Source organism: Schistocerca piceifrons, chromosome 2 (genome assembly GCF_021461385.2).
Source record: "Schistocerca piceifrons isolate TAMUIC-IGC-003096 chromosome 2, iqSchPice1.1, whole genome shotgun sequence".
In the NCBI taxonomy this organism is placed as follows: Eukaryota; Metazoa; Arthropoda; class Insecta; order Orthoptera; family Acrididae; genus Schistocerca; species Schistocerca piceifrons.
Window position 1 is genome coordinate 447,297,590 of NC_060139.1, and position 17,396 is coordinate 447,314,985.

The window sequence follows — 17,396 nt, forward strand, 5'->3', positions numbered from 1 at the left end:
GGCAGACACGATGCAACTTATTGCTCAGCTACCTGCACCATTTTTGTTAACTGGCGACTTCAGTGCCCACCATCCCCTTTGGGGCTCTCCAGCATCCTGCCCGAGGGGCTCCCTGTTAGCAGACCTTTTCAACCAGCTCAATCTTGTCTGCCTCAATACTGGCGCCCCTACTTTTCTTTCGGACACATCTCACACCTATTCCCATTTAGACCTCTCTATATGTACTCCCCAACTTGCACGCCGGTTTGAGTGGTATGCACTTCTGATACATATTCGAGCGACCACTTCCCGTGTGTTACCCATCTCCTGCAGCATACCCCCTCTCCGTGCTCATCTAGTTGGACCATCTCCAAAGCAGACTGGGGGCTCTTCTCTTCCAGGGCGACCTTTCAGGATCAAACCTTCACAAGCTGCGATCGTCAGGTCGCACACCTCACGGAAGCCATTCTCGCTGCTGCTGAATATTCCATCCCTCACCCTACTTCTTCTCCACGTCGCGTACCGGTCCCCTGGTGGACCGCAGCATGTAGAGACGCTTTACGTGCTCGTCGACGTGCTTTACGCACCTTTAAACGCCACCCTACAGTGGCGAATTGTATCAATTATAAACGATTACGTGCACAGTGTCGTCGTATTATTAAACAAAGCAAGAAAGCCAGCTGGGCTGCTTTCACAAGCACCTTCAACAGTTTTACTCCTTCGTCTGTTGTCTGGGGTAGCCTGCACTGGCTATCTGGCACTAAGGTCCACTCACCAGTTTCTGGCTTGACGGTCGCGAATGACGTCCTTGTGGCCCCTGAGGATGTCTCCAATGCCTTTGGCCGCTTTTTCGCCGAGGTTTCGAGCTCCGCTCATTACCACCCTGCCTTCCTCCCCCGCAAACAGGCAGAGGAGGCTAGGCCACCTAACTTCCGCTCCTCGAATCGTGGAAGTTACAATGCCCCATTCACCATGCGGGAACTCGAAAACGCACTTGGCCGATCACGGTCCTCCGCTCCAGGGCCTGATTCTATTCATATTCAGATGCTGAAGAACCTTTCTCCTGCGGGTAAAGGTTTCCTTCTTCGTACTTACAATCGCATCTGGATTGAGGGACATGTTCCCGCATGCTGGCACGAGTCTATTGTTGTCCCGATTCCTAAGCCGGGGAAGGACAAGCACTTGCCTTCCAGTTATCGACCCATCTCGCTTACCAGCTGTGTCTGTAAAGTGATGGAGCGAATGGTTAACTCTCGATTGGTTTGGCTGCTCGAGTCTCGACACCTACTTACCAATGTACAATGTGGATTTCGTAGGCGCCGCTCTGCTGTTGACCATCTGGTTACCTTGTCGACCTTCATTATGAATAACTTCTTGCGGAAGCGCCCGACCACGGCTGTGTTCTTTGATTTGGAGAAGGCTTACCACACCTGTTGGAGGGCGGGCATTCTCCGCACCATGCATACCTGGGGTCTTCGCGGTCGCCTCCCTCTTTTTATTCGTTCCTTTTTAATGGATCGACAGTTCAGGGTACGTGTGGGTTCTGTCCTGTCAGACACCTTTCACCAGGAGAATGGGGTGCCACAGGGCTCAGTTTTGAGCGTCGCTCTCTTCGCCATCGCGATCAATCCAATAATGGATTGCCTCCCAGCTGATGTATCAGGCTCCCTTTTCGTGGACGATTTTACCATCTATTGCAGCGCGCGGTGTGCACATGTCCTGGAGCGCTGTCTTCAGCGTTCTCTTGACCGTCTTTACTCCTGGAGTGTCGCCAATGGCTTCCGTTTTTCTGCCGAGAAGACGGTCTCTATTAACTTCTGGCGCTACAAAGAGTTTCTCCCACCGTCCTTACGACTCGGTCCCGTTGCTCTCCCAATCGTGGAGACAACAAAATTTTTAGGTCTTACATTTGACAGGAAACTTAGCTGGTCTCCACATGTGTCCTATTTGGCTGCCCATTGTACCCGTTCTTTAAATGTCCTCCGTGTTCTCAGTGGTATGTCGTGGGGAGCGGATCGAACTGTCCTACTTCGTCTATATCGGTCGATCATCCGCTCCATGCTGGATTATGGGAGCTTCATATACTCCTCTGCACGGCCATCAATCTTACGCCGCCTCAACTCCATACAACATCGGCGTTTACGACTTGCGATCGGAGCGTTTTATACTAGTCCCTTAGAGAGTCTTCATGCTGACACTGGCGAATTGCCACTCACCTACCGACGCGATATACTGCTTTGTCGGTATGCCTGTCGGCTACTGTCAATGCCCGACCACCCGTCTTATCGTTCCTTTTTTGACGACTCTCTCGACCATCAATACGGGTTGTATGTCTCTGCCCTGCTACCCCCTGGAGTTCGCTTTCGTCGCCTCCTTCAACACCTTAATTTTTCACTCCCTGCAACCTTTCGAGTGGGCGAGAGCCACACGCCACCTTGGCTCCAGGCTCAGGTCCGCGTTCACCTTGACCTCAGCTCGCTCCCAAAAGAGGTTACCCCCGGTTTGGTCTACCACTCCCGTTTTGTTGAACTTCGTTCGAAGTTCATCAATATGACCTTTATTTATACAGATGGCTCAAAGACCAATGACGGGGTCGGGTGTTCTTTTATTGTCGGGGCACAAAGTTTCAAATACCGGCTCCATGGCCATTGTTCGGTCTTCACAGCTGAGCTCTTTGCCCTCTACCAGGCTGTTCATTACATCTGCTGCCACCGACATTCTGCTTATGTCATCTGCTCCGATTCCCTGAGCGCCATCCAGAGCCTCAGTGATCCGTATCCGGTTCACCCTTTCGTGCACCGGATCCAACGCTCTCTTCAGCAGCTGGTGGACGTCGGTTCTCCGGTTAGCTTTATGTGGGTCCCTGGCCATGTCGGTATCCCTGGGAACGAGGCTGCAGATGCCGCGGCCAAGGCTGCGGTCCTCCAGCCTCGGACAGCTTCTTGTTGTGTCCCTTCGTCGGATTGTAGCAGGGTAATTTGTCGGCGCATTTTATCGCTGTGGCATGCCGATTGGGCTGCACTTACAGACAACAAGCTTCGGGCCTTGAAACCTCTTCCCACGGCTTGGACGTCCTCCTCCCGCCCTTCTCGGCGGGAGGAGGTCGTTTTGGCCCGGTTACGCATTGGACACTGCCGGTTCAGCCATCGCCATCTGCTGACGGCTGCGCCGGCGCCGTTCTGCCCATGTGGGCAATTGCTGACGGTCCGCCACATTTTAATGTCCTGTCCGGATTTTAACACACTGCGTCTAGATCTTAACCTGCCATGTACTCTAGATGCCATTTTAGCGGATGACCCATGAGCAGCTGCTCGCGTTCTTCGTTTTATCAATTTGACAAACCTCTCTAAGGACATTTGATGATGCTGTTTTTTAATCCTATGCCTGTCAGTCTGTCTTTTATCGTGTTTTCCCTTTTAGTTGTTGTTTTAAACTTGTGCCTCGCGGTGCATTCTTAATGTAGTCAGGGCGCTAATGACCATTGAAGTTGTGCGCCCTAAAAAAAAAAACTGAAGCCCTTTTTATTATTTCCCAACCTTACAAGGAAAAAAAAAACCTATCCACTCCACACAGCCCCCACTACCCGTTGTAGCTGCTGCTTGTGTGTAATGGACTCCTAACCTACTCAGCGATCCTGATACCCCAACACCTTATGGCGCAAGTTGACCTACACGGTTGCAGAACGATCTGAGCCTCTGTTTCAGACCCTTCACTCAGCTCTGTATAAAAGATCCACAATCGGTCCTGTCAGTGATGCCGCAGATAGTGAGCTCTGCCTTCATCTTGCAAGCAAGACTGGCAGTCTTTATCACTTCAAGCAAACACCCGAAACCAGAGAGAACCTCTTTAGATCAAAAGTTACACAAATTGTTAGTACTGACACGAGCCACCACCCGCAGTTGGCTCTTCACAGCACCCAGAAGGGTGTTCCACATGTGGGATAACTTCCCCAAGTATACACACAGAGTGCACATGTTGACCCTGAAATTATTGGTATATCGGAGCACCACTTAAATAACTTGACAATTCAGAGGCTTCCATTACCAGGATACAGATTAGCTGGCTGTTTTTCAGGGAGTTCCTTGCGTAGTGGGGGAGTGTCTATGTACATAAGAAAAAGTATTCCATTTGAGTCCATGGACGTATCATGGCACTGCACTGAACTGATATTTGAATGTTGTGCAGCGGCAGTTGAATTTAGTGAAACTTCCCTTCTTTGCTTAGAACTGGTTTTCCATCTGAGCTCTTGACATTCATACAAGTGTTTCTCTTTTCTCCGAAGGTCTCTTTAATTTTCCTGTAGGCAGTATCTATCTTACCCCCTTGTGATATATGCCTCTACATCTGTAGATCCCTTACTTAGCCATATTTGTAATTTTTATTTTGGGAATGGTCAGTTTCCTGAATGATTAAAATACTCGGTAGTAAAGCCACTGTATAAAAAGGGAGAAAGGGATAATGCAGACAATTGTAGACCTATTTTTATGCCATCAGTGTTTGCTAAAGTTATTGAAAAGACTGTATTTGTGTAAGGATAATTGATCATTTTATATCAAACAATTTGCTATCAAATGTACAGTTCAGCTTTCGAAGTCGTCTAACAACTGAAAATACTATATTTTATTTTCTCTGAGTTACTGGATGGGTTAGACAAGGGGTTTTGAATGCTAGGCATATTTTTTTATTTAACTAAGGCGTTTGATTGTGTTGATCACAAAATATTGCTCCAGAAGTTGGACCTTTACGGAATACGGGGAGTAGCTCACAATTGGTTCACCTCTTACTTTAGCAACAGACATCAAAAGGTCATTATTCACAATGTTGAGATTGGCTGTGATGTGGGGTTATGAGTGGGGTACAGTCAAGAGGGGGGTGCCCCGGGGAACAGTGTTGGGGCCACTCCAGTTCCTTATTTATTACGGGTAACTCTAAAATATTTCTGTTTGCTGATGACACTAGCTTGGTAGTAAAGGATGTTGTGTGCAACTTGGCTCAGTTTCAAATAGTGCAGTTCATGACCAAAGTTCATGGCCTGTAGAAAATGAACCAACACTAAATCACAGTAAGACTCAGTTTTTACTGTTTCTAACACACAATTCAACAAAACTCGAAATTTTAATTTCACAGAATGGGCATATGATTAGTGAAACTCGACAGTTCAAATTTCTAGGTGTTCAGATAGATGGTAAACTGTCATGGAAAGCCCAACTTCAGGATTTTGTTAAAAGACTTAAAGCTGCCATTTTTACTATTCAAAAGGTATCTAAAATGAGTGATTGCTCTACATGGAATTAGTCTACTTTGCTCATTTTCATTCACTTATGTATGGTATTATATTTTTGGGTAACTCTTCCCATTCTAAAAGGATATTTTTGGCTCAGAAATGTGTAGTTCGGGCAGTAAGTGGTGTAAGTTTGCGAACCTCTTGTCGACGCCTGTTCACGAGTCTGGGTATTTTGACATTGGCCTCTCAATATATTTTCATTCCTTACAATCAATTCTTGTTAACAATATTAGCTTATTCCATGCCTAACATTGGAGATCCCAACAACCAGTAAGCCTATTCTCTGGGACTGCCTGTATCTTGCAGCCTGAAAGGCATCCTCTGAAACAGAACAAGTGGCTGCCTCTGATTTAAGATCTTCACCAGCCACAGGTAGCACTTGAAACATCTTTGTCAGATGAAAAGGGGAAGCCCTCCCTGTAGAAAGTATTTCGTTGCTGCCACTCCTTGGAACAACCTCCCACTCAATCACGGATGAGGGGTTAGCCTCTGTGTAGGCAGTACCTTTGGTGGCCACAGTAGTGGACACATGGGACATACCGGATGTCATTTGGATTCTCACATCCAGCACCCCCCCCCCCAATCCCCCTACACACACACACACACACACACACACACACACACACACACACACAGTGATGCCTATTGGTAACAGCCTCAAGCTGCAAGCTGTGTGTCCAATGCCAGCACCTTCTGGAGCTGTGAGTGAGTCACCAACACAGCCTGCATCCAAACACAGCAATCACAATCCCTACCCGTACTAAAGATGGCGAAACTCTACAGTTATTAAAAGGCAAAACTGTGTCTACTAAGCACACAAACATCCCAAAAATTTGCAAATTAAACAACCCAGCACCCAGGTAAGTGAAAATAAGTTGCTTCTGTTTGAAGCTTCTAAAAATAATTAACAGTGCTGCACTCTCCGGTGGTGGTGGTGGTGGTGGTGGTGGTGGTGGTGGTGGAGGAGGGGGAGGAGGAGCTGGCTTCCTGTAATTATTTGACTCGGTGACCTGATAGATAAATGGTGATCACAACACTATAGTGGTTAACTTGAAATATTTTCATATTTATTGATATCTGAAACATTACAGTGATCAGCTTTTGCTATTAGATTTATATATCACAGACCACTATCTAAACTTCACAAGTCCTAAGTAGCAACATATTGACTGAACAATTTGCTCATCATTTGGTAACACAATTACTTCACATATTAGATATTCACACAATGATTTTATATGATGATTACAAATTGAAAATTAATCACAGGGTGAATCACAACATAATAGTACATACAACTGGAATCATTCATCTGACTGATGACACATTTAGATTGGGAATGACTATAAAATGATGGTCAGTTGATCACTTAATCTGCACTGATTGTGGCCACTTGTTAACTTCATGAAGATGAACTAAGGGCCTAACACATAGAGGTTGGCTATTTGATTACCAAGCACTGACTCCCAAATTATCACACATTTCGTTTGGTTGTAACTGTGAAATGTTAACAGGTTGGCTGCTGAACCTGGACTGACTGTAGAACCATTCAGCACAACTATTTATAGAAGTTTGTCTGTACAATAATTAAAATTTGATATGATGTTTTACTTTATAACAGGGAAAAGAACCAAATTAGTAAACAAGAAATTACAATGACCCAAGGATCAAGTCTGTTATATTATGGATTGGATAACAGTAGAATTGACAAATTATGGGTATTAAAATGTAATTGGATAGGTAAAAATCTGCTCACCAGGTTGCAATAGGAAAAAATGTATAAAGATAGAGAAATGTTCATGCTTTTAGAACCGGTGGCTCCTCCTGATATCGTATTTTCAAAAACTGATTGTTTTCATTGATAAATCATGGGTAACACTAGACTTAAATAATTCCTTCAATCAAAATTGACAAAAACTTGAAATTTTCTAGCTTGAATGATTGACAAACTAACACGTTTTTCTAGTGAAAATGGACATATCCATGTGCTCATAAGACACTCAAATCAAAAAATTTATTTATGTATATTATTGTCACATTATTTAACTACAGTATTACTGTTACTGATTGAGAAAATATATCTTCAACAAATAATTCTGATGAAATAAAGCCTGAATATGAAATTAACTGCTTTGTATACTTGTCTCATACATTTTCTCCGCAAAAATGTGGCTGAATAAAGGGAAAAAATATTATCAGAAGTGCTTCAAGAACATGGGGGTGGTTCCACCTTGCTCCATCACAACTCTTAACATAATGTTTTTTGTATTTCATTTGTTATCCTTATTATAATAAAGTACAATGAGGCTCCTGACAATAGGGTTCCCATCGTCTTCCGGCCCCTGGTCATTGGCTGAAACGTCGTGGTGACCAGCACTGCAGAACTCCGTGCCAATAAAAACGTACAATGCTGCATTTTCATGATCTTGTAAACTGCACATAAAACAGAAAATAAATGAAATTGTTTGAATGTATTCGAATAACGTGAATGTGAATACACTGAAATACAAATTTATAAATGTTTATTAGGCATTGCTCAGCTGGAAAGGCATCCATTTTACCTTAAATATTTATAACAATACAGTGTGGAGTATCAGACTAGCTTTGCAATTAGATTGGAGGGTTTTTAGCAGACGTAACACATCATGTCGGGGTTAACAGAGAGGAATCTTCCGACATAAAAGTAGCTTCAGATGTACCCATAGGGAGTGTCGTAGGACCATTGCTGTTCACGACATATTAAATGACCTAGTGGATAACATTGGAAGCTCAAAGCTCATTTTTGTGGATGATGATGATTAGAGAGAAAGTCATAACACTAGAAAAATTCTAAGCAAAGACCTACAGAGGATTGACACTTGCTGCAGGGTTTGGCGGTTGACCCTCAATTCTAAAATGTTAGTAGACCAATGGGTGATGCTATATTAATCAGTGCTACCTCTCTTCTCTACTACTCAGTGATCTAATATCTTTCCTTTGACTGGTAAATTTTAGGAAGCGAATAATGAAATGCTTGACAGGTAAGTTAGTGATGCCTCATATATTATACTGTTTATGATCAAAATTATTACTCATATCAAAACCAGTTTAACTATGCTCTATTTGAGTAACATCCTTAATGTCGGAATATGATATTATTACTATACACAGAAATCTTCTGCCCATCTGAATGTGGTGCAGATAAATAGTCTGAATACATAGGGAATGCAGCCGCCCAATGACAGCGATGCTCTAGCCACCTACCTGTTACCACAGTGTTATGCCAGGTACATGCACAAAACAACTATCACTTTATTGGTGGTAGCTGCAGTAATACGATGTATGCTCTGCAGTGACATTACAGAAGAACTTCAACTAAACGTCACTTTTGGGACCATGGGGTGCTTGGAACACTAAAGAGGTCAGATAATCAGAGGAGAATGAAACACATCGTTTAAAGAGCTCAGAACGGCGTAATAAACCAAGATCAAGTAAAAAAATTACATTTCTAATAAAGAGAAAGGCGGACAGAAAGTTTTAGCACTGAAACCTATTTAAAAAAGTGTGAAATGTATTCAGTTTTGTGAACCTAGACTTTGTGGCTGCATCACACCACCTCTTTGCACACACTATGTCCAGAGCTGTAGCGGTTGGCTGTTGTTCCAAATATTTGTGTGAAATCTCGAATGCATCCTTCATGGCAAAGTGGTCTTCTTCCTTTTATTCATCATATGGCTCCTCTTGCGTAACATTATACTGTTGCAAAACCAGATTAATGATCTGATCCCCTTAAAGTTCTTCATTAGTAACAGCAGCAGCATTACCTTCCTCTGCTGTCATCCTCTACATCAGCAAGAAAGGGATAGCATTCTGCATAAAGCTAAATTACAGCTTTTAAGATTGAATGGAATACAGTAACGAACAGAAAGCACACAGATGAAACAGCAGATTAAAGAGTACAGTAAAGCCAACAGTCCAGCAGAACAATAGTCTGTGAACTGAGCATGCATGAGGAGTATTGACTTAGATGGACACAGTGAGGCAAATAGGTGGATAACTTTGTTGAGTGCAGAGCACATAAAGATGGTCAGACACATGGTCAAATTATCCAAGGCGTCAGTTAGTCAAAGGTCGGGTAGTCGAGGTTCTACTGCACTTGGTAACCTGACAAAAAAGTCACAAAATATAACTATTTTCACATGAGAGGATACAGGATCCTCAACCATCTCCGAACCACAGAAAATAGATTTCGACTGTAAATTTATGGCAACGTAGTTTTCAGAGGCAAATTAATCAAAAGGGAGGGCCCCAATAGATAGGAAAGAAGCTACAGCTAAATAAATATTCAGTGATGCATAATTAACAGGCACTTGGGTTATACAGGGAGAATCACCTAAGACTTGCACTGCAAATTTTGTGGAAATGGAAAGTGCTATTTGTGTGCGGTTATCACTGAATGGATTGGTAGTAAAGGGCTTGTACTGTTAGCCAATAAACAGATTGCAGTAACACTTAGAAATTGTATTGTTGTGCAAACATACACTTTTTAAATGTCACAATGCCTTTTGACATTAACGAACTAAGAGTAGGGTAAATGAGGATGTCTGTGGTGTTTGTTGCAGGATTCTAGTAAGAGTCTTGTACGAGTTACTGTATTTTGAAAAGTTCCCACACCAACACATGTACAATACATGTGATAGCACACCATAAAGAATAACATAAATGCATATGCAAGTTATGTGGATTCTGACCACTAAAGAGACAACTGACCATCACAGTTTGTGTTCAGAAATGATTGCTTCACACATGCTAGAATTTCAGTGGAGATATCTGAGCAGGTTGCAGTAGTATGTCATTGCATATGATCGGATGTGGTTAGCATGTGCCTGTAGACAGCATATCTCAGCTTTCAGCACAGAAAAAAAGTCTGCAGGCATCAAATCCCAGGAATGGGCCAGCCAAGGTACAGGTCCTCTGCATCCAATCCAGCAATTTGGAAAAAATTCATGAAAACATACTGTAGTACTTCGTGCACTATGGACTGGACAGCCATCATGTTGGTGCCTCAGGTTTCTCCTGATATGCAGAGGAATATCTTATAGCATCCATGAAAGATAATTTGTTAAGAGACTGAAATACTTGTGCGTGTTCAGTTATTGAAAAACAGGAAAATGAGCTGATGGTTCACTATCCCACAACACATGTTTACAATCCATGGAAGCTGACATTCCTCCTGATGATAACAATGGGAATTGTCAACAGACCAATAGTGCATGTTTCGGCAGTTTACTTGGCCTTGATTGGTGAACATGGCTTCTTCACTAAACAATCTGGAGTACGATGTATTAATGTCCATTCACAGAAGTTAACAAGATTCTTATAATTGTTTCCACGCAGCTCGTGATGGAGAGAGATGTAATTGGGATGAAACCGATGTTGATGAAGAATGTGTAGTTGGTTGGTTGGTTTGGGGAAGGAGACCAGACAGCGTGGTCATCGGTCTCATCGGATTAGGGAGGGAAGTCGGCCGTGCCCTTTCAGAGGAACCATCCCGGCATTTGCCTGGAGTGATTTAGGGAAATCACGGAAAACCTAAATCAGGATGGCCGGACGCGGGATTGAACCGTCGTCCTCCCGAAGGCGAGTCCAGTGTCTAACCACTGCGCCACCTCGCTCGGTAATGTGTAGTTGTTACGTTGTCTAGGTGGTAGACTACCACTTTCACTTACTGGTTCAATAGGTTGATAAAGAATTGCTGATGTGATTGACATCTATTGGAATATCTTGCCACATACACCGTACACACTCCATACACCATGAGCATGTTAGCTTGTTCTGCATTGGTTAATCCCTTTGTCCACTCAAGACCTACTGCTTGAACTGTCACACACTGACTGACTAGCAAGTGGCAGTGCACTCAATGACCACACAAGCACACTGTAAGCAAACATAATAACAATGCGTACCAAGCAACTATGTAGGTTGAGTGGCACAAACAAATGTTGGTGTGGAAACTTTTAAAAATTTGATATCCCGTAAATGACTTGCACTAGAATCCTGCAACAAACACCATTGATATTCTAATTTATCCTTCTTTAAGTTTATGTCAACAGGCATTGTTCCATTTAAAAAAACTGCATGTTGCAGAAAAAACACTCTTTCCTAAGTATTATTACAGTCTGTCTATTGGCCAAATATATGAGCCCCTGACTACCAATCTTTTATGTGAAAACTGCATGTCAAGCACTTATGTTCTCAAAATATTTGTTGTGCAAGTTTTAGGTGATTCACCCCTGTGTACACACAATGATTATCACTACATGAAAACATAACTTTAAAAAACAAGCACAAAATAAATCCAATGAAAATTCTCCAAAATATGGTGTCAAGTGAATATAAGCAGAAAAACGACTAAAATATATAATTATTTACATAACTTGTCCATCATGCAGAACTTTAACGACAGTAGTCTACACTGATGGATCAATGGTCGACGATCTTGTTGGTTTAGTCTTCCCTAGCCATCCTTCATTACTGACTATCCAGGAGTCTCTTTATGCCCTCGGCAAAGGTGGATGTTCAGTGACCTTCATTTGGACTCCAGGACTTGTCAGGATCCCAGGCAATGAACTTTCTGACTGCGTGGCCAAACAGACTACCAGTAAACCGACTCTGCAGTTTGGCCTGCTGGAGAAAACTTCGATCGATCTTCTGCTGCAAAGTTTTTGTGATCTGGGATACTAAATGGCACACCCTTAGTACACCAAATAAACTGTGTGTTGTCAAGGAGCCAACGAATATGTGACGGTCATCCTTGCAAGCCACTCCCAGGGACTCTGTTGTCTTTTGCCAGCTCCGCATTGACCATACTTGGCTAACACATGGTCACCTCCTCCATTGTGAGGATCCACATTGGTGTTGATGTGGCTCCCTTGTGACTGTCGTCCACATCTTGTTGGACTGCCCAATTTTAGCTGCTCTGCGGCGGGCTTTTAATCTTCCGAGCACCTCGCCTCTAGTGTTGGGCGACATTGTCTCAATGGCTGATGTTGTTCATAAGGATGGTTTTTATCACAATCTAAGGGTCTGACTTTCTCTCCCAGACCTCATCCTCCCTCCATTCTTCTTCCTCACTCTTTCTTTACATTTGTGTTGGTGGTGTTCTTGCCCCTATGTGTGTTCATCTCCCCTTCTCTTTTAGGCTGGAGATTTTAGTGCGTTGCAGAGTGGCTGGCTCGTCCTTTTTTATTCTTGTGATCGGCCAACCTCGGTCAGCTGCTAGATTATTTTAATACCTTCCACTATTTTTCCTTTTAGTGTATGTTTTCCCCTTTTGGTTAGCTTCTTTTGTTACTTCTTTCAGTGTGGTTCCCTGTTAGTTTTCCACCCTTTTTGTTTCTCTGGCTCCTTTAGGGAATTGTTTTAACTTGAGCCTTGTTTGCATGAGGGAAAATGGACTGATGACCCTGTAGTTTGGTCCCTTTATACCCCAAACCAAACCAGCCAACTCCAACAATTAATATGAAGGCAACTTTTAATTAACAAGCACTTTTTGTGCAAATATTCTTAACTATCTTCATAAAAACCAATATGTAATTAATCGCCTTTAACATAATCAGCAAAAATTACTACAGGCTGTGAATGAAATTAATCTGATACATAAATATTGCTTGTCAGTTGTGGACCCATACCATATAGGATTGACAGGGGAAATAGGGAAAATTCGAAGGATGACAATGCATTTTGTAACAGGTTTGTTTAAGTGCAGTGGCATCACACAGCTACTCATCTTCCATATCAGATGCTTCAAGAAAGGCTTTGCATGTCTTTATGTGCTTCACAGTTAGAATTCCACAATCAAATGTTCCTAGAAAAATGGAAATACTGTATTACTTTCTCCTACATATATTGCATGAAAAAACCATGAAGGTAAAAGCGGTGGTATCTGAGCTCACATATAGGCTTATCAACTGTCATCCTCTCCACATATCATTCTCAACTGTAGCAGGAAGGTAAGGTGAGACATCAGCACACAAAGTGCCCTCTGCCCCACGTAGGGAGTGAAGTAGGTGTACAGATAGTATCAGTGGAACTCAGTAAACAAGATAGTCTTTAACAGAATATAACTGAGGCGCATAATTGTAGGCATCATAGGTGTTTGCAAACCCATTTGTCTGCTTCACTTGTAACATTTTAGAGATTTGTTCACAAGGTGTCTTCGATACAGTTGATGCTTTTGTGTCCTCCGCTGGAGCTGGGTTTATGAACAAAGTATCACACCGCAGTAATGTAATATCTGCCATCCACTTCTGTATCATTGAATGGCAGGCATTTGAAAGATTGTTTTGGAACTGCAGGTGCCATGATCCAAAACATGACATTAAATTTTAGTTCAAACTTCTCTGTTTCAGTAGTGGAAAGGACCAGAAATTGTCTCAATTTGGTTAGTAAAAATGAAGCAGTAGTATGAAAGGAATACTTGCTACTCCCCATATAGCAAAAATTCTGAGTCGCAGAAAGGCATAACAAAAAGACTGGTGGAAAATGAGCTTTTGGCCAATATGGCATTTTTTGAAAATAGATGACACACACAAAAACACAACTCGCACACACAACCAGTCTCTGGTAAGTGGAGCCATGAAGAATGCTTCTGAGGCCGATGTTGGTCTCTTCTCAACATCCTTGAAATGCTTTTTGAAGGTTAAAAGATTTAGTTCAGCATGTACAAAGGATTTAGTACTTGACCTGTAATTCAGCAAAGAGTCTCCACCAACACCCACCCCCTGACCTTCTCCCATCACACCTGTAGACTTTTTGTAGTTCTCAAAGGTTGGTAATTTTTGGTGACACACAATTTCAATTAGTTTCGACCCTGTACATAGTTTATTGATTTAGAAACTAGATAGTAGAGGATGAGATGGGAGTGTACAGAAGGCATCAGTTCATTCGCTGTAGTTCTTTGAAATATTTTGTAGAAATATTTTAAAAGCAATGTAGAAGAAATAAAGTTTAGTCATCCTGCTGAAACTAGGAAGAGATCCAGATAACTGTGAGCAGAGGAATCAAGCATAACACTGCCATCCTAAAGTTCTTAATTTCTACTGTGTGTGTCACTTCTGCAATTTTGATTTTGTTAATTGCTTTCTTTTTAAGTCTTTACTCAAAAGACAAAAGAATGATTAGTCATTGTCCCATTGCCTGTGAATGTTATGTTTATTATCCTGGAACACAAAGTGATTTTCTGGTTGTTGGTCAGAATTATTAAATTTAAGAAGTCTTAAATGTTCCTTTCATTGAAATGGGTTTTCATTTTATGTTCAAACAGGGATGCCAGCTATTCGTTTCTGTTCCAGAAAAGAGTATGTTATTCGTCCAGATCGCTGGGTTGTGAAAGCTGCTGGAGGTACAATACTTACAAGAAAGCAGCTACCACTTAGACTTGCATGGGCTTTCTCAATTCATAAATCACAGGTAACTGTTTAGTATCTTAATGATGATCAGTTTTCAGGGCAGACATCTTGTTGTACTAGAATAGAGAAAGAAAAGGTGGGAGATGGAAATAAAGAATAATACAATTTTTAAAAACAATGTGACAATAATAAAAATTGCTAGATCTGGCCCATTTCACATAATCATGTGACTCAACAATTATGATCTGTGGAATATCCAAGTATTAACTATTGTGTTGAATGTTAACATTTTTTATAAAGTTATCAAGCCATATATTGAGTAACTATAAGTCAGAATATCTTATCATTCAGGTTCAAAACCTGTAAATAGTTCCTTAAATCACCAGCAGTCATACATCTTTCATTTAAATTTATGAAACATTATTTGTATCGCAGGACACTGCGCTACATTTTCAGTGTTGCGTAAAAGCAACGCTGAGCACATCAATAATTTTTACGTATTATGTTTACTGCATATTTGTATTATTTTGGGGTCACTGGTACTAAGAGAAAAATTGTATGCCTCATCATCGCTCCCCATACAAAAGAAAAATAGTCTGTTTCTGTGTAATGTAAATTACATGACAACGTCCTTGTTTCTGCAGCATCAAATATAACTGGTGTGAACACAGTAACTAATGTTCCAAGGTATTCTTTGTTTAATGTGTGTAATCCTTCAATGCATGTCAACAAATTAGTAATGATTGTCCATCCTCTATACCAAATTTCCCTTTTTGGGTAATGGAGTAAGCTGTGTACTAATATGCTACTGTAAGGAAAAAGTGAAATGTCCAGAGAGATATGACCACAATGAAATTTATTCCACTGATTACATGACACTAGAAAAACTATAAGTGTGGCAGACCAGTACATGCACTGTGACTGGAAATACAGTAGAACCACCAAATACTGTAATCGAGCTGCTAGACTTCATGGCATGGAATCCAAAAAGCACCTGAATATGCTGCTGGGGAATACCCTGTCACGTAGATTATAGGTTCGTCCACAAAGCATCGACTATGGCTGCAGGAAGACCTGAACAATTAAGTTGCTGATTGAGCAGATCTTGGACATGTCAGACAAATGGCCAGGCCAGGAAAGCAGTGGTACCTGTAGTTCTTCGAAGAAGTCTTACACATTCCTCACACATGGGACCTGGTATTGTCCTGCCGAGATGTGGCATGTGGAATGGCATGCAAGAGGCACGGGCGGTAATATCTCCCTAATGTAGCAGTAGCTGTTCAGATTGCTTTTAAGATGTTAGAGGCGAGATCACTTGTTACAGGCAATGGCATGCCAAACCATTACACTTGGGGTTTGTTCACTACACTGCTCAACAATACAGTCTGCCCGATTGTGTTCATCATGGGAAAGTTAAACGTGTATGCAGCCATCGCTGTAGGACAAGTTGATGACGGATTCATCCGAAAAACACTGTGTTTTGGCACTCAATTTGCCAGAGTCGATGTTCATGTGCCCATTGCAGGCCTTGTTGGTGGATTCTGGTCAATGGAAGCCAGTGCAATGGTGTGAACGTCAACAATCCAGCCTGCAGAAGACTGCGTCATATCATCAAAGCTGACATATCCACACCCATTCCAGTGCTCCTATATTGCACCAACACTATGGATGAGGTTGTTCTGTCTGTTACGGATCAGCAGATGATGGCAGCCATCATGCACCGTGTTAAGATTGTATTATCTGTACCCTATCAGATATGTGTACAGCCTTCTTATCTCCACTGGTTCCATCTCTACCTCGTGGAGAAAAGTCATTCTGCCCTGTTTGAACACACTTGCATGCTGTTACTCAACCCTGTGATGTCGGAAAGGTGTAGTGGCACATGGTTACACATTTCCGCTTCTTATGACTGCTCCGCAACGACTGAGCATTGTGTAACACTGCTTGTCCGGTCACACAGAAGAGTGTGTTGTTGGGCCTATGTGCATGCCGCCCCTCTGCCATTTAAATCACTTGTTATGGTTCCATTCTTCTACACATCCTGTTATCGTAGGTATGGCAGACCATTGCTTCTGAGTGTTCTATTTTTTGCAAACTGTAGTATATCTTTGAAAGGCATGCTTCTTCCATTTGTTTCAAAATATTTAGGTCCAGTCAAGCGCCATCAATGTATTTCTTAATCATCCCAGGATTTAAAATCCTTGGAGTGAGTTTCCAAAATTTTGCCGCATCCCCTAGAAAATAGCTAAGGGCAAAGTTGATTTTCTTGTGATCTTCCCACATCTCCAGTAACGATCTAGAAAATACGTGCAGATAATAAGTACGGTGCACTTCCCCGTCAGATTTAAACTTTGGAGGATGTTTTGATAAACCCATACTACTTCAAAGTTGGAGCTCCTCTATGACAACATTTGATAACCCAATTATAGCTATTTTCTAAGTTCTTTCTGGATATTTTCTAATGCTTCCCACAACTGCTGAATGTCCTTCTGATGTTGTACAATATCACTCAAAGAATTAGTTAGAGCACTAGTTAATACCATTCTTCTCTTGTATCTTATGTTCAGCTAATTCTTGTAGAAGCTCCTCCATACTGATCACGGCATTTGGGGTACTAATTACTGAGCCAAAATCTTTACATTGTTCCAATGTTTCCACTCTACTTTGTATTTATGATATTTGATGATGTATATCTCTGAACTCGTGTTTATCACTCACTTCTTTAAACTGTTGCGTAACCTCGT

At 42.0% G+C, this 17,396-nt stretch overlaps 1 protein-coding gene across 3 annotated transcripts in view; it reads left to right on the forward strand.

Annotated features, from left to right (window-relative positions):
- LOC124777201 (ATP-dependent DNA helicase PIF1-like) overlaps window positions 1-17,396 on the forward strand; it is a 111,100-nt gene that overhangs the window by 85,130 nt on the left and 8,574 nt on the right. For 2 of the 3 annotated variants that reach the window (XM_047252516.1, XM_047252517.1), the window contains exon 10: window positions 14,568-14,713. In XM_047252516.1, coding sequence (XP_047108472.1) covers window positions 14,568-14,713 — 146 coding nt within the window. The remainder of the gene's footprint in view (window positions 1-14,567; window positions 14,714-17,396) is intronic. The other variant, XR_007015693.1, reaches the window with a different exon arrangement.